The following is a 15,099-nucleotide window of genomic DNA, read 5'->3' on the forward strand; positions in this document are numbered from 1 at the left end:
ATTTTTGTGCACCGGGCCTCTAGTATATATATAAAAAGAAATGACTAACTTTAAAATATATGTATTCTATTGTCTGGATGTACCAAAGTTTATACATTCTCCTATAGAAGGACATCCCGGTTGTTTAAAAGTTATACAATTGTAAATACAGCTGCTATAAACTTTCCATGTGTAGGATTTTGTGTGGACATAATATTTTCAACTCCTTTGGGTCAATACTAAGGAATGTGATTGTTGGATCAGATGGTAAGAATGTGTTTTGCCAAACTGTCTTCCAGAGTAGTTGTACCCTTTTGCATTTACACCAGCAATGAATGCGAGTTTCTGTTGCTCTAAATGTCACCAGCTTTTGGTGTTGTCAGTGGCCTGATTTGTGGCCATTCTAATAGATGTGGGATGGTCTCTCATTGTTTTAATTTGCATTTTCCTGATGACGTGATGTGGAGCATCTTTTAATAGGCTCTTTTGCCATCTACATCTTCTTTGGTGAGGTGTCTGTTAAGGACTTTGGCCTATTTTTTAATTGGGTTGTTTATTGTCTAATTGTTGCATTTTAAAAGTTCTTTATATATTTTGGATAACAGTCCTTTATCAGATAAGTCTTATGCAAATATCTCCGCCCAGTCTGTGACTTGTCTTTGACAGTTTCTTTCAGAGAGCAGAAATTAATTTTAATGAACTCCAGCTTATCAGTTATTCTTTTTTTAAATTATGCTTTTGTTGTATCTAAAAAGTCATCACCAACCCCAAGGTCATCTAGATCAGGGGTCGCCAGCCTTTTGGATCTCACGGACCACCAATGGTCCATGGACCACCAATTGGCGACCGCTGATCTAGATTTTTTCTCAGGTTATCTTCCAGGAGTATTATAGTTTGCATTTTACATTTTAGGCCTGTGATACATTTTGAGTCAATTTTTGTGAAGATGAAAGGTCTGAATCTAGGTTCATTTTTCTGCACGTGGATATCCAGTTGCTCTAGAACCGTTTTTTGAAAAATTATGTGGTAGTTGGCAGTTTCTTACAAAGCCAAATGTAGTCTTACCATGTGATTTAGCAGTTGTGTTCTTAAGTATTTACTCAATTGATTCTAAATTTTTGAACACATAAAAACCTACCTGTGTAAACTCACAAATACAACGGAATGGTGGTTACTAGAGGCGAAGGGGTTCGGGGAGGGTAAAGGTGGTCACATATATGGTGACTAGACTTGGGGCGGTGAATACACAATGGAGTATACAGATATTATATAAAGTTGTGCATCTGAAACTTACATCTTTGATATTTTTCTAGCCATAAACCTTTTTTTTAATATATATAAAATATGTTTTTGATTTTAGAGAGAGAGAGAGGGAGAAAGAAACATTGATTGGCTGCCTCCTGCATGCCCCCTACTGGGGTCAAGCCTGCAATCCAGCTTGTGCCCTGACTGGGAATTGAACTGGTGGCCTCTTGGTGCATGGGTTAAAGTTCAACCATTGAGCCACACTGGGTTCTAGCCATATACCTTTTTTAAAGCCATCATTTGCTCAGTGAAGCATTATTTATAATAACAAAACCATTTCTTTTACAGAAATTTCCAATTGAACATGTTCAAAACCGAGCTCCAAATACTTTTCCTTTTCCTATCTTATGCCGTTTTTGTTTATCATTTGCTTAGTTGTCAACCAGTATCTTGTTGATTCTTCACATTCTTCACATGTGGAGTTGATTCGTCACACTCCACATTCTCTAGAATTTTCATTATCAAATACATTATCTGATAATAACCCCCCACCCCGCCTTTTTCCCTAGAGTTATTCTGAAGCCCTCTGTCATTCTGCTCCAATAATCTGGGGTGGGTGTTTTCTAGGCTAAGGTGCACAGTCATAGCCCCAGGACTTCCCTTCACCTTTGTCCAAGGAAAATGTCTTATCTTCGTTTCTTTGTGGTGGACTATATCCTCTATCAGCGCACTAAGGAAAAGGTGAATTTTTGAGATGATATACTTGAAAATGTCTTTATTTTGCTCTTGGATAGAATTGTTGGGTTGAAAATTATTTTTCCTCAGATTTGGGAAGTCATTTTCAGTTGTATTTTAGCATCCAGTGTTACTATTGATAGTCCTGGTAGAGTTCTTAAATTTTATTTTTATCCTTTCTTTGTAGGCTACTTTTTCTCCTTGGAAACTTACAGGATCTTTTCTTTTTCCTGCAATTTTGAAATTTCATAGTAATGTACCCTAATTCCTCCTTTGTTTCCTCTGTTCTTTCTGTTACTAGTACTTAGAGTTGGTCCTTAGATTGATCCTCTTACATGACTTTATATCTCTTATTTTGGATTTTTTTTATAGTGAATATCAAATTTTAATTTTCAGTGGTGTATATTTTTATCTAGATGTTTGTTACCAGGTACCCATGAATACATTTCAGATTTGTTGACTTTATATAAATTAAGCCTCAACAAAATAGTAAATAAATAAATAAAACAGGAAAGAACCCTCCCTCCCCTTGTTAATATCCAAGGTCTCATTTTAAAGCTCCAGCTGTTCTTTATAACATCCTATATGTCTCTCATAGATGTCATTGTCTTATCTTTCTGAGAATTGTAATTAAGCGTTTTTTGTTTTATTCTTTTGCTCAAGTTGTTTTTCTTTTCATTTGGTATCTTTTATGTTAGAATCTCTGTGATTTTCCATAAACTTAGCAGCCTAAAAACACAAATGTATTATCTCACCGTTTCTGTAGGTTAAAAGTTCTGGCACAGCAAGACTGAGCCGAATCCTACACTTAGAGTTTTATAAGATGTCAGTGGGACTATGTTCGTTCCTGAAGGTTCTGAGAAAGAATTCTATATAGAAGAATTTGGTTCCATGTGGTTGTAGGACTGAAGTTCCCCCTGGTTTGTCTGCCAGAGGTCATTCTTGCTCCTAGAGGCCTCCTGAATTCGTGGGCTTGTGGCCCCCTTTGTCCATCTTCAAAGCCAGCAACAGCAGGTCCAGTTCTTATGCGTGGAATCTGACCTTTCATTCTGTCTTGTCTCTCCTCTGCTTCTCTCTGCTTCCTTTTCTGTTTCGAAAGCCTCATGTGATTTCATTAGACCTACCTAGACAAGCTGGGATATTCTCCCTGAAATCAGTTGATTAATAACTTTAATTTCATTTGCAAAGTCTCTTCCCAGCAGTTCCTCAATCAGTGTATAATTGTATACCCAGGGACTGGAATTTTAAGGGCTTATCTCTAGAATTCTTGCCACAGAGGCCTTTCTCAAATGTCTGTCAGTCATTGACAGTTCATTCATACATCTTCATGAGGGGGCACTACAACTGGATTAGGAGGGGGTTTAGTTTGTCACCCCTCTGCAGGGGATTCTCCCAACATGGGCAGTGGTGGCATTTAAAACTGTGGGTACACTGAGAATTATTTAGTGTGGGCACACTAGAGTGCAACTCATAAACCATTAGGTCTCTTAGAATGTTAAATCTTGTTTCTTTTTGAAGTAGTCCAGGAAATGATGATTTGATTTTACTAATTAGAAAATATGGCTTAAAAGGTATACCTGAAATATTTTATGAGTTTCTGAATCTACATAATCATAACTATTAGTGCTAATGCATCAAACCCCCAAAATTACATTTGAGGATAAATGGGTTAACTTCTTTATACTTTGAATATATAAGATTTAAGAAAATCCTTGATTTTTTATTGTGTAATGTTAAAGAAATGCTGCCCTATTTTTAAACTTTAAAAAAAAATAAGAAATACACCTAGAAGCTTTCGAGAAAGTGGTAGAATTTAAGGAACATTTATTTTTAACATGATTTCTGCTGTTTAATACTTAAGATGTACTTACCCAAATTTATTAATAATTAAAAAGCAGTTAGTCCAGTTTGGCTCAGTGGGGAAAGCGTCGGCCTGCGGACTAAAGGGTTCCAGGGTTCAATTCCAGTCAAGGGCACATGCCCGGGTTGCGGGCTTGATCCCCAGTAGGGGGCGTGCAGGAGGCAGCCAGTCAATGATTCACTCTCATCATTGATGTTTCTATCTCTCTTCCTCTCCCTTCCTCTCTGAAATCAATAAAAAAATATATTTTTTAAAAAAGCAATTATGTTCACCTACTGTCTGGGTAACCTCTCTGTTTAGGATGGTTTTTCTGGTAATTTTATTTTGATGTTTCAGAAGAAAATTCCCCAGAAAAATAGCCTGTAACATACAGAACAAAACAAAAACCTAATGTGTATCAGAGTTTTCCTAATGGTAGAATTCAGATAACCAACAGAGAAACAAAAAACCTACATAGTTAATATATTTATTTGGACTTCTTTTTTAAACTTGGGATAAGGTGGATATATATTTTTTAAAAGTCCAAAGTTGTGTTTGCCAATATGTTAATTTTTACAGCAAGTTAACTTTTGATTTATAGAAATCTAGTAGAAAAATGAGCAAAGCGAGGAAATGGCTAAAAACCCTTTAGGAAATGTGTAACATCATTACGAATTAAAGAAATGTAAATTAAAACAAGGAGATAAACATAGTTTTTCAAATAAGCAAGATTTTAAAAATAACACATGCCCATCTTTTGCACACTTTTGCCTTAAAATTATTGTAACTTTTGATCCAGTAATTCTACTTCAATGAATTCCTAAAGAAAGAAAATGTGGGAAAATATGTACATAGACAGATGTTTATATAACCATTATTTATAATGGACTAAGTATTAGAAGAATGGTTAAATTATAATCTACACAGAATTTTTTACATCTATTAAAATGATCACTTATTTACATAGTCATGTCCCATTTTTCAAGAACATGTTTTAAAGGACTTGATTATTTATACCTTTTGTAATTTCTAAATGATTGTATAATTTTTAAAGTTAGAGAAAAGCATTAACACCTAAAACTTACAAAATACTTGTTATATGCCTGCCCTGTTCAAGGACTGTTACCCGAATGAATCATTTAATTTTCACAGCAACTGCCTGGGCAGTGCGATTATTCTCATTTTACAGATGAGGAAACCAAGACACTGACAGGTTGTGTAGCTTGCCAAAGTCACGCAGCTGACAAATAGTGGAGCTGAGATTTGAATCCAAGTAGTTTGGTTTGGTGCTTCTAACTCAAATTGTGCCTCATCAGCCCTGCAGCAGTATGTCCATCTAAGTTTCAGGTTCCCTACAAACAAAAAGCTTCCTGAATTTATAATACTGGGTTGAATCTGGTGGATATTGTGGGCCTCCGAAGGTACAAACTGCCACATGTAAAACTTGGATCTAGTAACCTAGCCACCTGTAGCATTACAACCTGTAGTGATTTGTATTGGTTTCTACTCTATTCATACCCTGACACATGATGTAGTGCTGTCAAACATTATACTGTATAGACCCAGTGCTTCTCCCTTCTGCTATTTTTTTTCTTAGCTCTCCCTATCTTTACATTCTTTATTTTTATAATTAACTTTATTCTGGTATAAAATAAGTTGAACCTATTTAAAGTGTACAGTTTGATGAGTGTTGACATATCTGAGAAACTACCATAATCAGGACACAGCCCTCAAACTTTAGCCAGACAACCACTGATGTGCTCTGTCACTATAGATTTGTTGTCATGTTTTTGGGATTTTATGAATGGAATCATACAGCATATACCCTTTTCTACTTGGCTTCTAGCAGTTAGTGTGATGGTTGGGCAATACATTCGTGTTATTGTATGTGTCAGTAGTTTGTCTCTTTTTCTTGATGAGTTTTGTTCCATTGTATGAGAATTCCACTGACATGAAAGAAAACATTTTGTTTATCCACTTAGGTTAATCCAGTTTGGGCTTTTATGAATAAAGTGATTACAAATGTGCTGTTCATTTTCTTGAGATAAGAACTAGTAGTGAATATTTGAGTTGTATGTGTTTAACTTTATAAGAAATTGCCAGACCGTTAAAAAAAAAATTCTCATTTCACATTCCCACCAGCTGGGTATGAGAGTTCCTCCTCCACATCCTCACCCACACAGGGTATTATCAGTCTTATAATAATAATGTTGGCTACTCTGATGGGTGTATAATGCTATCTCATGGTTTTAATTTGTATTTTCCTGACCAATAATGTTGGGCATCTCTGCATGTGTTGCTTAGCCATTCTTGTGTATTCTTTGGCAAAGTGCTTGTCCAAATCTTTACCCCATTGGTCTGAGTTGTATGGGTTGTTTTTATATTTTAGATACAAGTCCTTTGTCAGGTATACACATATGTTTTGTGAATATTTTGTCCCAGTATACAGCTTGCCTTTTTGTTTCCTCAATAATATCTTTCAAAGAGCAGGTTTTTGTTTTTGGCTTCTTAAAAATTTTTTATGTAATTTTTTTTTAAGAGAGAGAGAAACATGAATTGCCTCTTCACTCATTTGTACATTCATTGGTTGATTCTTGTCTATTCCCTGACCAGGGATTGAACTCACAAACTTGGGCATATTGGGATGATGCTCTAACAAACTGAGCTACCTGATTGTTTTTGTTTGTTTAAAGAAAGGCGGGGGGGGGGGGGGGGCGGCTAGCTTGTTTGGCTCAGTGGATAGACCGTCAGCCTATGGACTGAAGGGTCCTAGGTTCGATTCCGGCCAAGGGCACGTGCCCGGGGTTGCAGGCTCAGTCCTTAGTTGGGGGCATGCAGGAGGCAGCCAATCAATGATTCTCTCTTATCATTGATGTTTCTCTCTCTCTCTCTCTCCCTTCCTCTTTGAAATCAATAAAAATAGATTTTTTTAAAAAAAAGACAGTTTTTTTTGTGTGGTGTGTGTGTCTGTCCTATCTAAGAAATCTTTGTCTACTTATATATTTTTTAGATTTATGATCCACTTAGAATTAATTTTTGTATATTGTGTTAGGTAAGGACTAATTTAAAAAAAAAATACATGACTCCTGTTCAGCACTGTTTGTTGAAAAGATTGTCCTTTCCCCTTGAATCGCTATGGCACCTTTGTTCAAAATAACTGACCACCTTATGGGTCAGTTTCTGGGCCCTGTCTTCTATTCATCTATATGTCTTATCACTTAGCCAATAATTGCACAGTCTTGATTGCTTTATCTTTATGATGTCCTGAAATCAGGTAGTCTAAGTTCTCCAACTTTATTCTTTTTAAAAATTGCTTTGACTATTCTAGGATTGTTCTTATTTCTATATACATTTTACAGTCAACTTGTACAAAAATGCAAGTTGAAATTTTGAATAGGATTCCGTTGAGTCTTTAGCTTATTTTGGGGAGAATTGACTTAATAATTCTTGAAGTTCATGGACATGGTAATATATATATAATATATAATGTCATGTATACCTATTTGAATTGTCTCTAATTCCTTTTATTACTTTCATTTAACTATTTTGCCTCTAATCAGATTCTCCACATAAATTAATAGAATCAACACAGAAACTTGTAGCCATCTGTAGGCAGAAAAGTTTGACTCAATTAAAAATTTGAGATTTAATAATGATATGAAAGTATTTTCATTACATTTACTTTACATGCAGAATGAATGAGGGCTGCCATATAATATAAAGCTTATTTCTTATGGTTTTAGATAAAAATAAATATACAAGTAAGAATTCTTATATTTTCTTGTTGTGCCATAGATCATTATCTTGTCATTTTGAGGTTACTACATGTATTAGATAGATGTGAATTAAGAGTGCTTTAGTAGATTATTTTTAAAATGTCATATTTCAGCCTTGGCCGGGTAGCTCAGTTGGTTGGAGCATCATCCTGATATCCCAGGATTGTGGGTTTGATCCCTAGTCGGGGTGTGTGCAGGAATCAACCAATGAGTGCATAGATGGGTGGAACAACAAATCGATGTTTCTCTCTCTGTCCCTCTCCTCTCTCTCTAAAATCAATAAAGAAAAAAATTTAAGTAAAATGTCATATTTCAGTCTTTTGCGTGGCATTAATACGTGGCAAAACAAGCACACATACACACAAGGAAATTGCCAATTCTTATTTTGAAATGGATTAATAGATGGATTTACCAAGTGTAAAGTGTTCAAATTTCCTCTTATTCTAATAAAATAATCTTCTCTTAACAGATATCAGACACCCTGAAGAGCTTTCTCTCTTGAAAAAGCCCAGAGATCCAACCAAGAAAAAAAAGAAAAAGCTAGATGACCAGTCTGAAGATGAGGCACTTGAATTAGAGGGACCTCTTATTACTCCTGGATCAGGTGAGTCTCTTACTCAGCAAGAGTTCAATGTGAGAACCATGGACTGAATGCCTGTGTGTCTTTTTAATAGTGAATACATGGATTACATAGGTCAGGAGAGGGGTCAGAAAAAACAACAACTCACCTTCCGCATCTTTTCCCTCCAGCAAAATTACCATCCGAGTGTGTCACGTGCAGATTATCTGGCCATTGTTAATAGTCGCATCAGTGAAGAGAAGGCTGGTTCTCTGCTCAGGAAGAGTCAGAAAGGGACAGTATCGTTACTGGGCTCAGTTCTCTACTTTTCAGAAATTGGATGGTTTTTGTTTTTGTTTTCCAAATTATAAGAGAACATTCATTTGAAAAATACAGAGGTAAAAGAAGTAATTCCTAGAAGAAAGGACTTAGGAAACAAGTTATAGAGGTAAAGGAAGGGCCCTTGGAGCTTGGGAGTGAGGAAGGTGATGGTCACCGCCTGGGGGAAGAGGGAGGAGGATGGGAGAGGTGAGGGTGTGCTCCTGGGAGGGAGAGCGCTTGGATACTTCAGTATTTAGCTTCTTTTTTCTGTATTCCATGAAAACCGCTACTGTTTCGTTAAGACATTTTAACTTTTGTCTGGTTACTTAGTTCTCCTCTGTGCTTTGTGTATGCCAGTCCCTTTGCTTCCATGCCTTTTCCCCCTGACGGTTTGCTCCTTTAAGAAGCTTTTTCAAATTTCCTTCCATTACCTCCCCAGCTTGAGTTAGGTATTCTTCTAATTTAGTTCATTCTTGGTTTTTTAAATTTTGGAATGATGATGATGATAACAAAAGCAAACTCTTCATATCGTGCTTACTGTATGCCCAGAACTATTTCACACACTTTGCCTGTGGAAATTCAGTTCTCAATACAGTCCTTTGAAGCGGGTTATATTAGTACTCATATTTAAACGATAAAGGAACGGTGGCACAGTAAGGTTAGGGATATCCAAGGTCACATACCTGGTTACTTTTATGTCACCACTCATGTAATGATTGCATCTGATTAACAGGTAATCCTTACTCTTAAGTAGGTTATAGTCTAGTTGAAAAACAGTTACTATGTTTTAGGAGGTAAGGATTTAGAAGACAAAATTATTCTAAATAGGGTGTACTGCATTCAGTTTTTGTTGGGGAAGTTTGTGAATTGAGCTGTTAAGTTCCAATGGTTAGGATTTGATGGGAAGAAAAGGCAATCCAAGCAGAAAGAATGGTATTAACAAAGAACATGCTGGCTGAAGAAAAGGACAAAACATGAACAAAAACCAGTTGAGCCAGTTCACGGGGGAGAAACCTTCAAGGAACTTCAGGATCACACTGGCAGGTAATTAATGTCAGGCTGAGGAGTTTAGAATAGTGCATTGTAGTCATTGGTTTCTGAACATGTTACAAAATGAAATCATTGTTTTAAAGGAATACCAAATTCGCTTCTAGTCAGTAAACGTGTTGGAGGGAATGAGGGGAAAGGTTTCAGGCAGTGGTAGAAGCTACAGATCGAGGAGGTAAAAGAATATGTTCATCATTAGAATAAGATTAATTTTAAAATTCGATTTAGACATGATTTATATTGATGAAGGCACCTGACAGTAGACACAATCCCTGCTTTCAGTCATTTTATATTTAAATGGAAACGCATCTAATTCTTACAACATAGAAGAACTACATAGAAAAGTATATAGGGTGGGCAAAAGGAGCTTTACAGTTCATATGGCAAACCCTACGATAATTAATAAGTAATAATGCAAGAATAAACTGTTCCATATACTCACAACTATAAACCTACTTTTGCCCCACCATGTATTTATGGGGTGATTTTGGGGTGGTTGAAATCAGGCAGGATTGGTCCTAGAATTGCAAATTAGAGATTTTGTACAGTACAATTTGAAACAAAGGATGATGAATTTAGATGAGGGAAAGCCATAAATCTTTGGACCGAGTAGCTGTCGGTTTTGTTTTTATTAAGGTGTTACATACAGTAAAATGCATAAATTTTAAATTACTAATGAATATTTGCAATCACCCAGGATACGATACAGCATATAGCATGATACTAGCAACCCAGGCCTCCCACATGCCTTTTCCCAGTCGCAATCCCACAAAATAACCACTTTCTGGCTCTTAAGCATAGATTAGCATTTCCTGTTGAATCTCATGAATGAATCATAGACTATATGCTGTCTTGTGAAGCAACTGTGTTTTGAGTGAAGGAATTAAAAAAAAATGTTTTAGTTGTCTACTTCCAAGCAGTTTAATTAAAGACAGTTGAGGTGTTCCGACAATATGGAATATTGGGAAAGTACACAAAGATAGTGATATGTAGAGGACTGATGATCTATAGAGAAAAAATCCACTGGGTGCCATACACACGTATAAAAGTAATGTGCAGTTGATTTTTAAAAGAAATATTAACTATCTAGTTTGCCTGCTTTTTATGATTTGTTAGGATTTGAATCAATTATTGGACCAAATATTGAAAAATACAATCAGTTGCATGTTGTGTCAATAAGTAGCACCAGGTCCATATATCTCAATACACGACATCTTCAGCACATCAGACACTATGCTCAGTGCTTCACAAATGCTCCTCTGCTGCAGGTGTGGTGAGGATTAGATATAATCTTCATTTTCTGAGGAGAAAGTTCCCCTTGGTTCCCACATGCATCTTGAATTGTGAGCATCTCACAGTGTGCTCATAGTCAACAAAACTATGTATTCAGTAAATGATAACGATTATTTAATACATATGTTATTTTTCATTGGGCCTCACAAAACCCCTGCAGTTTTGGTGTGTTACACCTGTGTTACTTATCAGGAAAGAATACTCTACAAGGGTTTGTAGTTTGTCCAAGGTCACAGAACTAATAAAGGGGCAGAGCTAGAATTCAAATCTAAGTCTGTCTGGCTCCAACACTTGTGTTTCTAACCATTATGTGACATTCATCTATCCAGTTATATTTAAAGCAAATATTTTGTGAATTCTAATAGGAACATTTGGTGTAAAATACTAATGTGTGAATTATAACTCAACAGAGCTAATTTTTAACAGGTAATGCTTTAGGAGGTAAAGGACATTGAGTGTGAATTAATGATTCTCAGACTACAGTAAAATTGTTACATAGAATTACGATAAAATTCTATTGAAATACCTTGCTTACATGGCTGTGGTCAGGTAGCACATTCTTGAGTGGCTTTGCCACTTCCCAGCTGTACTTAAGTAAATATCTAATTTCCAATTACCTATTGGAGGGGACCCATTGAACTAGCCGGATCCCAGGTCTGGGGAAAACAATTTTTCCAAAAATAAATTAATTTTACAGTATAGTACTGATGTACAAATTACTAATTTCAGGGTGTATTATGTAAATAGAAATACAAAATGATTGCATCAGAACTTTAAAAAAAAATCTTAAAGGCAGGAAAACTCTGGGTCCTAAAATAATACATACAGGAAGTAATCAGTATTCACTTGCTTTGCACTGTCAGGAAAATCACTTATGCAGGATGCCTTTTTTTTTAACTGGAACTTGCCATTTTAAGCATGAAAACATTATTTAAAAATACTATAATTATAAAAGTAATGCATGTACATAGTAAAAATTTAAATATAGAATTATGTATTCATTTTTGTTCTTAGTGAAAGTGAGACTGTGTTATACATACATTTGTAATTTCCATTTTTTCAGTCAGTGATATAAATGGACCTTATATCTTTTTAATTTCAAAAGTCATACTTTAATACAGCCTTATGAAAAATTTAAATAGTGCAGAAAGTTTATTAAACTGAAGGTGAAAATTATACTTCAACTTATTCTGTTACTCCTTTTCAAGAAGTAGCCATTTATTTTAAAAAAAAAATGTATTTTAACTAGAGGCCCGGTGCACAAAATTCGTGCACGGGGTGGGGGATCCTTCAGCCCGGCCTGCAACGACGCCAGCGTCCCTCATTCTGGCCTCTGGCCAGAGGCCCTTCCCCTCCCTCTGCGCGGCCAGGGCCCCTCCCCTCCCTTCGTGAGGCCGGGACACAGACAGACACCAGGGGTGATGCGAGCCCAGCATTCCGTGCCCAGGCCCCTGGCCAGAGGCCCCTCACCTCCTTCCGTGTGGCCAAGGAGCAGACACTGGGCTCGCATTGCCGGGGCAATGCCGCCAGCATCCCCCCCAGCCGCTATGGGCGCTGCCATCTTTGTTGCAGAGTGATGGTTAATTTGCATATTACTCTTTTATTAAATAGGATTGATTTTTTTAGAGAAAAGAAGGGGGAGGGATAGAGAGATAGAAACATGGATGAGAGAGAAACATCATTGAACAGCTGCCTCCTGCATGCCCCCTACTGGGGATCAAGCCCGTAATCCAGGCATGTGCCCTGATGGGGAATGGAACCTGTGACATCTTGGTTCATGGGTCGATGCTCAGTCACTGAGCCACACTGGCCAGACCCATTTCTTGATTGCTGTGTATAACTATGTCATAAACAGTTGGAGTGCAACTTTCCAGTACCTATTCTGTGTGTTTATGTATACTTGTATGTCTAGTTTCGTTTCTTACAATATGAATGAGAGCCTAATATTATATTGTACTAGAGGCTCAGTGCACGAAATTTGTGCACGGGGTGGGGAGGGATGGGAGGCCCTCAGCCTGGCCTGCACTCTCTCTCAGTCCAGGACCCCTCAGACATCCCTCTCACAGTCTGGGACCACTGACTCCTAACTGCTTGCCTGTCTGCCTGATGCCCCTAACTACTCACCTGCCTGCCTGATGCCCCTAACTACTCGCCTGCCTGCCTTATCCCCCCTAACTGCTTGCCTGCCTGCCTCATTGCCCCTAACCACCCTAACCATTCTGTCTGCCTGCCCCTAACCGCTCACCTGCCTGCCTCATCGCCCCTAACCACTCTGTCTGCCTGCCTGATCACCCCTAACCACTCACCTGCCTGCCTCATCGTCCCTAACTGCATCTGCCTCAGCCCCCGCCGCCACAGCTTCATCCGGAAGGATATCCGGAATGATGTCCGGAAGTTCGTTTGGCTGTCTGGTCTAATTAGCATATTACACTTTTATTATTATAGATATTATGCGATTTGAGTTTTTTCATTGAACAGTATGTTTTAGTGATCTTTCTGTGTCAGAGTAGAGAGATCTCCCTAGTTTTTATAAATGGCTTCAGAGTTTTCCATGTAGAAAAACTATTTGTTTCTCTGCCTAGATGGTACCTAATTTTTCTATCAAATATACTCCAAAAAGTTTCCCCCAATTTCAAATGTATTTCCAAAATAGTGTTAAAGCGATGCTTTCACATTCCCATCAACAGTATATGAAAATGCCCTTTTCCTACATTCTGCCAATATTAAAATGTAAGTCTGCACAAATTTTTGCTGATATGACAGTATTTCTGAATTGCTTTATTTTCCATTTCCTTGATAAACACTAGTATGAATAGTATGTCATATATTTATTAGCCATTCCTGGGCTATTAACTTTCAAATCATGTAATCTGCTTTATTTATATTTTTGTTTTTAGTGGTATTAATCATTTGCTATGTTAGATATTTTCCTTATATTGGCATTTTGCTTGTGATCTTTTTTACTACACTAAAGTTGTACATTTTTATGTAGTCAGTTCTGTTATTTACTTTATAGTTCTTTGTTTTCACTCTTTCTTAACAGAAACAGACTCAGATACAGAGAACATTTTGACAGTTACGAGATGGGTGAAAAAGGTTAAAGGATTAAGAAGTACTAAATAGTTATTACAGAATAGTCATGGGGATGTAAAGTATAGCATAGAGAATATAGTCAGTAATATTCTAATAACTATGTATGGTGTCAGATGGGTATGAGATTTATCGGCTTGATCACTTAGTAAGTTATATAAATGTCTAATCACTGGGGTGTACACCTGAAACTAATATACTGTACATCAACTGTAATTGAAAGATAACAAAATGATTTAAATATTTAAAAAATCTTTACAAATATAAAGGGTTTTTTATATTTTCTTTTCATACTTTCAAAATTATTTCATATTGATAATATTTTAATTTATTTGTCATGTCAACATTTTTTTAAATTCACCTGTAATTTGGTATGAGAGATATTTTGATGAAAAATATTCTAAAATGTATTAGAATTAGTACTTTCTTTAAATATATATGTTTATATATATACTAGAGGCCTGGTGCATGAATTCGTGCACAGGTGGGGTCCGGCGGGCCCGCCCCAATGAGGGCAGATCAGGCTGGGTTGGCGGGGGGAGGGGCTGTGGGGGCAGCTGGCCCCGCCCCCGATCAGGACAGTTGGCCAGCTGCAGTGAGCATCATACTGACCAGTTGTTCCGGTCTTTCCGGTGTTCCGGTCACTGGCTTTTTATATATATAGATATGAATATAATCTATAATAATAAGTTAAGAGGCAGATTCTCCTATGTTAACATATAGCATTACTCTCAGGAGCTAATAGGTTAAGGTAGCCTGAGACTGTAGTGCTCATTGAATTCTTTATTTCTTCTCATAGTGTTAAGTTATCTTTCAATGCAGTTCAGCAAACTCATGTTTTGTTGCTAAGATATTTCTCCATCTAAGTTTGTATTCGTTTTCTCGTTCAAATATGTTTTAAATGGGGCAATCAGGAGGAGAAGCTAGTTGGGGTTGTCACTGAACTGAGACTTAAAAGGAGTTTACAGTGCACATACCCTCTGACCTAGCAGTGCTGCTGGAATTGGGAAATAAGCACAAAAATGTGTATTAGAAACCTTTTTTTGCAACAGCAGTGGTCACATCAGTAACAAAACACTAAACAAATAAATGCACACTGTTGGGTATGGCTTAAATAAGTTACAGTTCCCTGGAGGCAGTGTTTATAGCTGCAGACTGGCCGATTTATAGCCTGGCTCAGCAACTTAATAGTTCTTGACATTGGACAAGTTGTT

General features: G+C 36.9%; 1 protein-coding gene across 6 annotated transcripts in view; it reads left to right on the forward strand.

Moving 5' to 3' along the window:
* Positions 1-15,099, forward strand: part of FERMT2 (fermitin family member 2) — a 67,523-nt gene that overhangs the window by 31,323 nt on the left and 21,101 nt on the right. For all 6 annotated transcript variants that reach the window (XM_014540987.1, XM_014540988.1, XM_014540990.1 and 3 more), the window contains exon 3: positions 8,045-8,179. In XM_014540987.1, the coding sequence (XP_014396473.1) occupies positions 8,045-8,179 (135 nt within the window). The remainder of the gene's footprint in view (positions 1-8,044; positions 8,180-15,099) is intronic.

The sequence above is a fragment of the Myotis brandtii genome, unplaced genomic scaffold, assembly GCF_000412655.1.
Source record: "Myotis brandtii unplaced genomic scaffold, ASM41265v1 scaffold253, whole genome shotgun sequence".
Classification (NCBI taxonomy): Eukaryota; Metazoa; Chordata; class Mammalia; order Chiroptera; family Vespertilionidae; genus Myotis; species Myotis brandtii.